We start from the raw sequence: 12,356 nt of genomic DNA, 5'->3' as shown, positions 1-12,356 counted from the left end.
CCCGCGGGTGGGAGCCCAGGAGCCGACCCGCCTGTGTGCCAGCAGCGTGGCCCTAATTCTGCCTCTGCCTTCCTGCTCCAGCGAGGGCTCGGACAGCCCCAGCCCCTGCCCACCCGCGCTGCGGTTGCGCCTCTCGCTCCTTCCACGCGTTGAGCGTCGCCTGTGGGTGGAAGGAGCGTGTGACGTGTGCGGGAGCGGGGAACACATGTGTGTCGGAGCAAGGGAGCACACGTGTGTCGGGACAGGGAAGCACACGTGTGTCGCTCGCCTGTAGCGCTCGGTGGGTTGGGGGCTCTGGTGTCCCGTGGCGCCCCGAGGATGCGCTCTCGTCCCGCGCGGTTGTCGCCCATCAGTTGCGCTCTCACGCCTGTGATTGCTGTCGGCGCGGGGCGTGTGCCCGCAGTTGACGCCGGGCAGGGCGCCGTGAGTGCTCACACACGCTCCGTGCCCGTGCGAGCGCGACCAGCGCCGCTCCCCGCGCCTGTTCCATTTCACCGCTGCCAGAAATCCAGCGGCGAGAGGGAAAAAGCCCTCGCCCTACCGCCCCTCCTTGGCGGCGCGGCGGTCCGTGAACCCTGCAGTTTATCCTCCCCCCGCTCCCTCCCTCCCTCGCCGGCGCTGCCGCCGGGGCCGCGCCGCGCGCCCGCCCGTGCAGCGGCTCGGCTCGGTTCGGCTGAGCTCGGCACGGTTCGGCTCGGCTCGGCACGGCTCGGTTTGGCTCGGCACCACTCAGCACAGCTCGGCTCGGTTCAGTTCGGTTCGGCTCGGCACGGTTCGGCTCGGCTGGACTCGGCACATCCCAGCTCGGTTCGGCTCGGCGCAGCTGGGCTTGGATCAGCTCGGTTGTGCTCGGTGCGGCCGGGCTCGGTTGGACCGCTCGCCTCGGCTCAGCTCGGCTCGGCTCGGCCCGGCCCAGCCAGGCTCGGCTCGGCTCGGCTCGGCTGATCCCGGCACATCCCGGCCGGTCTGGGCGCAGCGCGAAGGGGGAGGCGGGCGCTGTTCCTGGAAGAGCCCGGCCCGGGGAGTTGGTCACATTCTTGGCCGGGATTCAATGACTGAGGCAGACACCAACAAACAGAGGGGGGGAGGCGGAGGGCGGGAGGCTGAGCCCGCCTGCATTAGCTCAGCTCTCAGGCACTCTCAGTCACTGCTGGAAAGAGGAGCTGGGAGGATGTGCGCGCTCTCACCGCGGCTCCCCACGGCACAACGAGAGCACCGGCAGAAATAAGGGAAGGAAGGCGAACCGAGAGCCGAGGAGCCCTCCCAGGCCGAGCAGAGGGACCACGAGGGGCAGCGGAGCCGCTCCTCGCCCGTGCAGAGCCCCCGCGCCGCTTTGGCAGTGCCGGAGATCTGGGCCTTTTCTCCTGCGTTGTTCCTTCCACAGAGCGAGCGTGCTGCCTCCTCCTGCTTTTTACTTTCCTCCCCCGCGCCTTCCCTCGGTGGATATGGACAGAAGGGGGATCACTGCAGAGAAGCAGCAGCCGCCAGAACATATTTGAGCCCCGGGTGCTCGGAGCGTGGCACAGACTTTTTGTGTTTCTGTGGGTGGTGTGTGTGTGTGTGTGAGTGAGTGTGTGTTGGAGGTGTGGGAGGAGGGATTGGTTTGCCTGGGGGTTGGCTGAGGGGGTGAGTGCTCGGATGAAGACCTCTTTTTGCCGTGATTCTGTGCTCCATCGGGGCAGCTTGGAGACTTGGAGGGTTTGAAATTGTAACGCGAAGCAAGAGAAAAGAAAGAAGAGAGAGACACGCATACAAAAGGATTTATTTCCTCTCCGTTAGTGGATTGCTGAGTGAGAAGGAGGAAAAACAAAAAAGGGTGGGTTGTTTTATTTTGTTAATATTTTTTCCTTAAAAAAAAATCCCTTAAGTGGATTTGCACCAGGGTGGAAGATAACTGGGGATTTTTGCTGTTTGTTTTGGGAATAGAAACTAAAAAATGGAGACTGTAAGTAGAAGCAGCTTCCAGCCTCATCCAGGACTGCAGAAGACCTTGGAACAGTTTCATCTGAGCTCTATGAGCTCCCTGGGTGGCCCTGCTGCTTTCTCAGCACGATGGGCACAGGAGATGTACAAGAAAGACAATGGCAAAGACCCAGCGGAACCTGTACTGCATCTGCCCCCGATCCAGCCTCCTCCGGTCATGCCTGGTCCCTTCTTCATGCCCTCGGACAGATCCACGGAGAGGTGCGAGACCATCCTGGAAGGGGAAACCATCTCCTGCTTCGTGGTGGGCGGAGAGAAGCGGCTTTGCTTGCCCCAGATCCTGAACTCGGTGCTCAGGGACTTCTCCCTGCAGCAGATTAATTCGGTGTGTGATGAGCTACATATTTACTGCTCCAGATGCACTGCTGACCAGCTGGAAATCCTCAAAGTCATGGGCATCCTGCCCTTCTCCGCTCCTTCCTGCGGGCTCATCACGAAAACTGATGCTGAGAGGCTTTGTAACGCCTTGCTTTATGGTGGCACCTATCCTCCCCACTGCAAGAAGGAATTCTCTAGCACAATTGAGCTGGAGCTCACGGAGAAGAGCTTCAAGGTGTATCATGAGTGCTTTGGGAAGTGTAAGGGACTCCTGGTGCCAGAGCTTTACAGTAACCCCAGCGCAGCCTGCATCCAGTGCTTGGACTGCAGGCTCATGTACCCGCCTCACAAATTTGTGGTCCACTCTCACAAATCGCTGGAAAACAGGACTTGCCACTGGGGCTTTGACTCTGCAAACTGGAGATCCTATATCCTCCTCAGCCAGGATTATACTGGGAAAGAGGAGAAAGCTAGACTGGGCCAGCTCTTAGATGAAATGAAAGAAAAATTTGACTATAACAACAAATACAAGAGGAAAGCCCCCCGGGTAAGTGGTGCCTATAATTTTAAAGGGGGCGGGGGAATTTCGGTAACATTTATCGATATACCCAAATTGTTACCAGCTGCTTTTCCTTGGAGTCATTTAGCAATTTTAATCGTGTTCTCCATTCTCCCCGCGTGTGTGTCACTGTGGGGGAGCAGTGCTCGAGATGGCACCTTCATTTCTCTGGCTGTGTTCTGACCACGGTGGTTGGAGTTTGTTTCAATTACGTATGTGTATTTGTATATTTTACTATGTGTGGACCTTGATCTTTGAAGCCCATCACACTGCCCCAGACTTTATCTGGCAGTGCGTGATTTCGGGTCTTTTAGGGCTTCTTCACTCAGGGGTCAAGGCAAGGAAGAAGGCAGAAAAAGGGAGCAGGTACTGATGGCTCCAGACACAAGTCCGTGCACTTTTATGGTCGATGGAGTGTCGCCAGGGATGGAGGTGCGGGCTGAATGCTCTCAATGCTTGTATGGAAATAAAATGTGCCTGTTAAAAAGAAAAAAATTGTGCCGGTAGTGCAGGTTACTGGTTTATAGATGAAGTGTTCAGAACGTGAATGGAGAAGTTCCTGCTTTTAAAGTATCCCTGCGGAGCCTAAATTTCCCCAGCAGACAGGCTTTTGTATATTGGATTATGTATACATCCAGCAAATGACTCTGTCTAGGGCCAGCTGCAGCAGCTCCTTAAGGTATTCCATGCCGTGCTGTGCTGAGCCGAGCCAGACAGCTCAAGCACATTTTTTTTTTAGGTGCCACTTGTTTTTCTTTCAGTCTGAGCTGCCTTTAGATCCCAGAATCCCTGGTGTGTGGGTGGGAGGCTGCCTCGGCATCTGGCACCGCTCCTGCTCCATGGGCAGCAGTGCCACAAGGCCTTGGGGACTCGCAGACACCGGGATGTCTGTCTGGCTCCTGCCACGGTGCCACTGGCTGGGGATGAGCAATTCTGCTTCCTGCTCCTTCCCCCCGGTGCGAGGGGAAAACAAACTCCTGCCTCCCGAGTTCTCCCCTGCAGGTTTGTTGGTTGGGCTCTGCCTCACTGTCAGAGATTTCCAAACTTTGGGTTTTTGTGTCTGGAGTGCAAGGGCGATACGCAAGCCTGGAAAAGAGAAAATGTTTAAAGCCCACTGTGAAAATTTTGAATTAACTTACCAAATAGCTGTTTAAAGGGGCAGACACACACTCTGACTAAGGTGGAGCTTTTATTTATAAAAAACTGCAACAAAAATACCCGAGCAAACCTCAGATTTTTTTTGAAAATATGCTGTGCAAACAGTACAGTAATTCCACAACCAGTCTAGAAGGCCTAGTGAGCCCATCTGACCGGGCTGCACACTTCTGGATTAAGGAGCAGAGTCTCACTCTTCCAGTTTCTCTCCTGGCCCCGGGCTCAGTCCTTGTCCTCACCCCTCCTTTTCCTCCCCGGAGTGTCAGGACGCTGTGACAAAGCTGGGCTGTAATGAGGCACATTATCCCCGTGGTTGGAGGTGGATGTGTTTTTAATGGCTTGTCTATTCTCCGTCAGTCATGTGCCGAGATGGAATGGTGGGATAGATCTACATGGATGTGAGAGGAGAATATGGCTCTCAAACTGGAGACATTTTTATGCTAGGAAAGGAATTTTCTAGGGCATGCTTCGTTTGGGAAGTAAAATGAAGAAATCTCCATATTCTTGTTGTAGAAAGGTCCTGTTCCCCTGGCTTGGTCATTTCCAGAATCTAAAATGAATGTCAGTAGAGAAGTGCTTTCCTTTTCTTGCAAGGCTTTTTCAGTATTCTCTTCAACTGCATCATCTCTCCAACACCCCAGCCGAGGCTGCAGAAGGAGAACAAGAAGAGGTTACTAAACCTTCACTGTGCCTCAGTTTTTTTGGGGACCTTTTCATAGGTCCTAGATCAGAACATGAGAAACACTCTTCCCTCAGCCTCCAAAATCTGCCTGGAGTGCAGAGTGAATTGAAGATACCTAATAGTGAATGCCAAAAATTGTGTGAGGAAATGGTGGCCATCTATTTTCTTGAAAAATTTCCCAGAAATCTATCATGAAATGCTAAGTCTCCTGCATAAATTCATTTGGAAGGTGGCAAGGAGTGAGGTGGGGAAGAATAGAGTGGTGTGTCCTCAGACGATGGGGTAGGAAAACCAGAATGTTTTATCTCATATTAAGTTTCAAGGCCTTCAGGACTCTTGTATTAAAGCAGTGCAGTCCTGAGGAGACCCTGACGGTGCTGGCAGAGTCTTGTACTCTTATCCTTCCTTTTCCTGAAGTCTTTTTCCATTGACTTAGCCAACGGATATCATATGCTAAGGTCATTTGTGTTGTAGCAGTGTGTGTGGATAATTACGGAGAGATTTAATCAGGCTCTAAGATTGGTAGGCTGTGGCCAGGGGCAAGTAACATTGGAGTAAAGTTTAGATGCCTAGTGAGGAAATGACAGGATGGTCCCATTCTGTGTGTGTTAGATCCTGTGTGGGTTTTGTGTGTCTGTGGGGCTCTGGTTGTCTCGGGGATGAAAGGGTGAAGCACATGTGTCTTTGTGGTGGGCTTCCTTTTTGATGTAGATCTCAGCTTTGCTTTGTTCTGTTTCATACAGAGGTGTTCGTGTGCCTGGTGTGCCATAAGCTGCTGTGTCAGAGACTGGGTTTTCTGCTTTCAGGAATGACCTTTTTTTTCAGTTTCTCAATTTCTTTATTTCTCTGTGTGTGTACACACGTTGCTTTGTGTGGTGTGTTTTCCCTGGGGCTCTGGTAGTATGTTGGTAGCATGGGATGCATATGACCAATTTTATGGCTGTTTAAGCAGCAGTGAGTGTTTTGACCTTTTCATGTGTCTCCATGAGGTTTCTGTGATGAGGTCTGGAGATTTCTGCCAGCACAGCTCTGCCTTTTGAGAGTCTGACTTAAATGGAGGAGCTGGGTTGGCACAAGCCCCTGGTGCAGATTCAGCGTAGTGGCAGAGCTGCCTTTTTTTCCTCTCTTTTTTTTTTCCCCTTTTCCTTTTTTTTTCCCTTGGCGTGGTTTTAAAGCTTTGCTACAAGGCGTAGCTTTTCCTAGATATTTCATTCCCAGTGCATATTTCCCTCTAGATCAAGTATCTGTAGTGCATATCCATCCTTCTGTACCGGGAGATGGATGTGTAGATGCAGAGATCTCCTCTCTCTGTCAGCCGTGTTGGTTGAACAAGACTCCTGTTGCCTGGTCTTGCCACTTGCAGAAGAACCCTTTGTCCAGACCTGTGTGAAGTCCAGCAAAGGGTCTTAACCAAAAGCTGGAGGGAGTTGTGACATCTGGGGCCCCCCACTAGAGCAGAGACCATAAAGACCTCAGTCACATTCCTTACGCTCTTCTAAAATTTTGGTTTATATATCCTCCTTGTTCATGCTTGGATGAGTAGCTGACCTCCCATATGGTCTGTCACCTTGATGCCACTTCCCAAGGGTCTTTCTTCTCTTGAGCTGTATAACTTCTCCATTTTACTTACTTTGTGTCCTTCACTGGGTGTTCCACCTTCCCATGCAGGGTTTGTTGTGCTTTCCTTTCTCTGTGCACCAACATGGCTTTTACTTGGGTGGGTGTCCTGTTTCCCTGCCTGTCTCATCTCATCTACCATTACTGCTGTGGAGCACGACCAAGAGAAATTCTGGGGTATTTCTAGAAATTAAAAATGTGAATAACCTGACGGGGTTGCAAAATAGGGTCCTAGAAATCCAGCACCAGTGCCAAAGCCTTTTCTTGGGCTCAGCTCCTGGTGCCTGGTGCGTGCTCTCCTGTGGGACCGATGTGGCCTCGGTGTGTCTGTGGCACTGCTCTCCACTCACTCCTGTGTGACAGACAGCTCCCTGCTTGCCTCACATCAGGATGCTCCACTCACACAGAATTAGTTCAGATGCAGCCCTGAAGGCTTTGTTGGTTGCTATTTCCAGAAGAGGAGGGTGGGTTCAGCTGTGTCTATTTTGAACCCTTTTTCTCCAATACTGAACCGAGCAACGTTTGACGGCACTTTGAGATTCCCCACCTGTGTGCCAGACGTGTACCCTGAGCAGGACTGGCTGTGAGCAGGGCCCAGGAGAGCCAGAGCTGTCCTTGCACGCGTGTGAGCACACCCACACACCCAGCGCTGCCGTGTTCCCACGGTTCAAGTCCCAGCAGCACTTCTATGAAGTAGCTGGAAGCCAGAAGCAGCATTCTGGGTACTGACACACAAATGAGCACATGAGGCCTCCCACTTTATTTCACAATGCCTCCCAACCCAGCGCTGCCACAACATGCAGCTCTCTCAGCTGGAGGAAGGTTTAGCCAGGTCAAGTGTGCAGCAGAATCAAAGAACCCAAATTGCTGCGAGCGGAGCAGCGCGGCGCTGGCGCGGGTGGAGGGAGGACGTGGGCTTTTAGGTGCTGCCCAGGGCTTGCTGTGCTGTGCTTTATGGCCACCTGAAAGGCTGCAGGAGTAGAGCTGGAATTTGTGTCTTATCCTAAAGTCCTGCCTTCTGGCAGTAGTAACCTTTATTTGTTGATGGGCATGTCCTGTGGTGGGTGTAGCAGAGCGATTCTGAGTTTATTCCCTGGCAGTGGTGTTCACACTGCAGGATGGATTTATTCCTCTTGGTAGAAACTGATGTGAAAAATACTCTTGGAAAATTTTTGCCTGACAACTGGGAGTTCAGTTGTTTTCCTGTGGAATTTCAAAGTTGTGTGTTCTACCTGATGTTCAAGAATTGTTTAGAGATTCTCCAGTAAAAATTCAGAAGTCTCTAAAACAAAAACTTTGCTGTCCTGGGACAGTAGTTTAGTTCAGAAGTCTTCTACAGCTTAATAGTTGAACTTTAAAAGTGACACCAACTTGACTGAAATCCCATGTACCCAGGGAGAGGACAGTGTTTAAGCAAACATCAGCAGTTTTTCCCAGGCATGCAAACAGTTTTACAGATGTTGTAGATCGAGAACAAAGCAGCAGGTACGTGCATGTGTGTTGGACAAAGAGTTTGCTGCCAGTGATCTCATGGTGTTGAGTCAACCACGGCTCTCTCTTGCTCCAGAAGAGTTCCTAAGTTCCTCAAGTCTTGAATTAGGGTGGGAATTATGTGCAATCTCTGCTTTTGAAAATCGCTACCTAAAATATTTAAACCTCTGCCTCTCCCTCCATTGTCTGGGCTGTCTCGCTTGCCTCTCCATTTCTGTGGTTTCGGGCTTGGGCGTGTGTTCTGCCCAAACAGTAGCACGCTTTGAAGATGCGTGTAAACACCGCTTCATTTTTGGATGTGCTGGGAGCCCGACACCTGGTCCTGGCAGGCTGCGAGCCCGGTTATCGCTGGCTGGGGCTGCCTGACCCGGGAGGGTGTGTTTGCACTTGCTGAGAGGCGCCTTTGCATCGGTGTTGTAAAAGCATCTGGAGGCGTCTGCGCCAGGCTGCTCCCAGCGTGTCCGGGCAGCGCAGCAGGGCTGGAGCCTCTCCTTGCTTATCTGCACCCCAGGCACCAGCCCTGCCAGGGCAGGGGGCTCCAGGGCCACAGCCACGGCCTCTGGGTATCTGCAGTGTCCAGTCTGACAAAAAACTCGCCTTATGTTCATCTACTGGCAGAGTCATTTCAGCGAAGGGTTTGAATGGCCCCAGTGCAGAAGGAGTGGGCTGGCTCTGGCTGGGGAGTCCTGGTGATTGAGCTCACATTGCTGGCTCAGCTGGCCAGACTGCTTTGCCGTCACATGAGGAGCTGTGTCTCCATGTGTGCAGTGTTAAGACACAGATTATTTTTTTTATGTTTGGCTTGGTTTGGTTGTTTTGGTTGAATTTTAAAGCACTCTTTGGACTTGACTCTGTAATTCTTATTTAAGAGGGAACCGTCATGGAAGAGTTACACCAAATCCAATAGGGGGATCTTGGGGAAAAAGCAGGCAAAAATGACTTATACTGGATTGTTGAGAATCTATGGATAGAATCCCATCAATTACTAGGCTGATCTATTTTAGCTGAGTGGCCATAGAGCACTTAATTCAAATTGATCTTCACATACAGGAAGCATTACTTTATAATGTAGGAATATTGCCTGGTTTTGTTTGAAATCTGTCAATTAGAGCATGTGTGTTAATGATACATTTTATCAGATAATATCTATTTTGTGTATGTTTGGTGTATCTGGGTAATGTGTATTATGAATTAATGAATCAGCACCAACTTTTTAATGCTATTCCACTCTGTCTCTAATACAGGCAGTGTATATTCTTGTAAAATAATTTCAGAGAAACAAGTTTGCTCTGAAAAAATGTTCTCTGGTCCCTTCCCTCCTCCTTTACACCTTGTGCAGTCTTGTATGCCTTAAATTTCATTGTTGACATAGAGAATCAGACTCAGATTGTCACTGAAATCACCTGCTCAGGATCTTCTGGAACAGAGCAGGTTAATCTGAAGGTTTGGGGCTTTGGGGCCGGTTCTACAGCTCCCACTCAAGAAATCAGCCCACAGTAATTGGAACCAGTTCACCCACAAACCACAGCAGACTCGTGTGTATCAGGCTCCTTCCTGTGTGTTGGCTGGCAGAGACCAGGGACAGATCTGAACCAGAATGTCCCAGTGCTCAGGCAGAGTGGCTTCACTAAGTTTAGCTGGATTTACAGGAGTGTGCTGACTCTGAGATCCTGTAGTTCTGCTACTGCAGTGTTTCCATTTTGCTCATTAATGAGGTGTAGAAGATACTTGGTGCTCTGATCCTGGTGGATCTCCCTGAATGGGGCAACTGGGAGCTGGCTTCAGACTGAAAGAGTCTTGTCTGTTGGTCACTACATGCAAGATTTGGTTTTAAGGTTGTGCTAGAGACCTATCAGAGATCTTCTCTTCCTGTATTTAGGATATGTCAGTTATTATTTTATTTTTTTATTAATGAAGAAATATGTCTAAGGTTAGCATAAGGAGCAGCCTTTTCTGCTGATGCAAATTCAGTCCATGAGCTTGGCCTCGGAGTTACATCAGGAGCAGCAGACTGAGTGTGCAGCTTTCCTTGGCTTTGGGGAATCCTGCTGGCTGATAGAGGCTGGCCCCTCTGCACTGAGATAACGATTTTGCTTTGACTTTTGGTTGGATGAGGTGACGAAAACACTGATGCTAATTTGAGCTCTGATCCTGTCAGCGTGTGATGGACAGAGCTCTTCTGGGAGCCAATGGGAATTCCCATGTGTGGAGCTGTTATCATCGCCTCCATCTATGGTTTGGTTGCTATCCTGTAAAATTAGGCTTCTCCAAGCAGTGGATGCATATTAACACACCCTGATAAGCTGCACAGATGTATGTTCTGGGAAATAAGGCAGGTCCTGCCATCCTAACTCAGGCAGCCTTGTTCTAGCAGTCCTGTTTAAAGTGTCAGGGAAAATGTGCACGAGGCTGGAGATTCTGTGTGTGTGTAAAAATTGCAGCATCATTCTGTATGCTGGAGGTAAACAGCAAAGGAGCTAATCAATAACCTGGGCTCTGGCTTTGTTGTTTATTGATTTATGTACAGTTACCTTTGCACATGCTTTGTAGAGAACGGGACTTGTCTGTTTGGTTTTCTGTAGTTTTTTCTTTAAATAAAATGGAAGCTGTCTCTGTTTTGGTATGAGAATCAGTGCCACTGGAAGCCCAAGGGCTGCACAGGCTTTAAGGGTTAAAAGACAGCAGCAATATTATCAACAAGATCAGGTAGAGCCTGGTGCTTGTGTTTTCCTGGGGAAGATTCCAGTGATGGATTCAGGGGCTGTGGTACCCTGTGCTTTGTTCCTCGCCCGCTGTTCACTCAGTGGTATCGTTTTATAGAATAAGGTCATTGACTTGGATTGCTTCTTGGTTTCTCAACCCTTTTCACCAGCCAGTTTGTGTAATGTCTGTCTGAAACATTGAGTAAGGGCATTGAAATAGCAGACAGGATATCAAGTGTTCGGAAGTCTGGGTTAAGTATAACAGACAGTTCTGGCTGGCGAAGGGGAGCAGCCCCTGGAGCTCCCTCACACTCAGTCTCTGTGCAAACACCAGAGCAGGGCTCTGCATCCCTGCTCCAGCTCTTCCCCTCCGTTCCCTCCACACCCATATCATTAATCATGTGTGGGTGCACCTCTTTTCTAGATATGCCTTCCTTGTTTCTTAGTGGTGCAGAATTGTATGTAATAATGTCTCTTTCTAAGGATTACATAAGTTGAAGATGATTTCTCCACTGGGAGAATTATGCAAGTTTAAACTGAAATGTATTTAGAAAGCTTTTATGTGTGTGTTTTCTGACTCGCAGTGCAGAGGGTGATTTATTTGCATCCTTAATTGAACAACATCTGTTGGGCTTGGAAGAAAAACCATTTCATATCTTTTCACTGTCATATCCTGCATTTTTATGAAGTCCTCTACCCCCTCCACTTCTCACAATACCTGTGTTACAGGTGCTGATTTCCAGGTAGATCACTCACGTGGTGTGGGATGTTGTGGGCTCTGCAGCATTCTTGATGCATATCTGCTGCAGTGTTTTCTTTCATTTGCTGGATTTCACACTCACCCAATCATTGAGGCTGGAAAAGACCTCTGAGATCCTGAGTGCAGCCCCTGATCACCACCCTGTCTACAGACACCTGAATGCTGGGTGATGCTGCTCTTGGTATGCTCTGACCACTTAGTGAGGAAGTTCCTGCTGCCCTTGAGCAAGATCAAGGTTTGTGTCCCAGGAGAAGGAAGCACTGCAGTCAAGAGCCTTTATTGAACTTGAAGAGAGGGAGACAACTCCTTGTTTCAGTGTGGATTTCTGTGTGAGTCTCTTTGTGTGACAGTGTCCTGGCACCTGTAGCCCTGCCAGAGGGTGCACAGGTCTGGAGAGCTGTTCCTGCAGTTCCAGTGCCTTTGGGAGAGTCACTTTCTTTCCCTCCCTGTGGAATTCTGGAGTGCTGCACTCATGCTGCTGGGAGCTGCTGTTTCCAGGATCACAAAACTAATTCTGCTGAGTAATAAAAAATACAAGTTGCACAGGCATCCTGCTGCTTAGCCACACAGAGGTTGCAATAGTACCAGTTAGAAGCAGTGAATTACTTTAAATAATTAAAAAACTAAGTATTGAATTTTTCTAGGTTCTGTATTTTTTCACCCTACAAAATCTTCAAGATTGTTCAGGTTTACTTGTTCATAGCAGTAAAATAAATTTTATAGCTTTTATACAGAGTAATGGACTAAAAAAGGCAGAAAATGCACAATATTAGGGCTAAAATACGGTTTGATTTCAGTAACCTCCACTGATGTAATGAATTTCAGACTTACACTTTTGTTATTAAGAATTGTATGTTAAACAGGCTTTTCTGAAGCACCATCATTCCACAGCTGGAAAACTTACCTGAGCTGAAAGATAACAGAGTGTCATCCAAAAAAAAAAAAAAAATTGCCATTTTTAACTCCCCACTGGCAGTTCCAGTTTATTCAGTGAATTATCTCACCTGTGCTGGTATAATTTAGAAATATTCCTTTGAAATAACTGTGTTGAGAGTGGTGCAGAGCTGCTGGGAGAAGTAAATCAACCTC

General features: G+C 49.3%; 1 protein-coding gene across 1 annotated transcript in view; it reads left to right on the top strand.

Moving 5' to 3' along the window:
- The first annotated feature begins 729 nt into the window (after positions 1–729).
- The window catches only part of SKI (SKI proto-oncogene), a 101,274-nt gene continuing 89,647 nt past the window's right edge, over positions 730–12,356 (top strand). Inside the window, exons 1-2 of the mRNA XM_059866417.1 lie at positions 730–1,816; positions 1,927–2,848. Coding sequence (XP_059722400.1) covers positions 1,937–2,848 — 912 coding nt within the window. The 5' untranslated portion in view covers positions 730–1,816; positions 1,927–1,936. The remainder of the gene's footprint in view (positions 1,817–1,926; positions 2,849–12,356) is intronic.

This window comes from Haemorhous mexicanus, chromosome 23 (assembly GCF_027477595.1).
Source record: "Haemorhous mexicanus isolate bHaeMex1 chromosome 23, bHaeMex1.pri, whole genome shotgun sequence".
In the NCBI taxonomy this organism is placed as follows: Eukaryota; Metazoa; Chordata; class Aves; order Passeriformes; family Fringillidae; genus Haemorhous; species Haemorhous mexicanus.
Note: the sequence above shows the minus strand (reverse complement) of the source record. Positions and strands in the feature narration are given on the sequence as shown.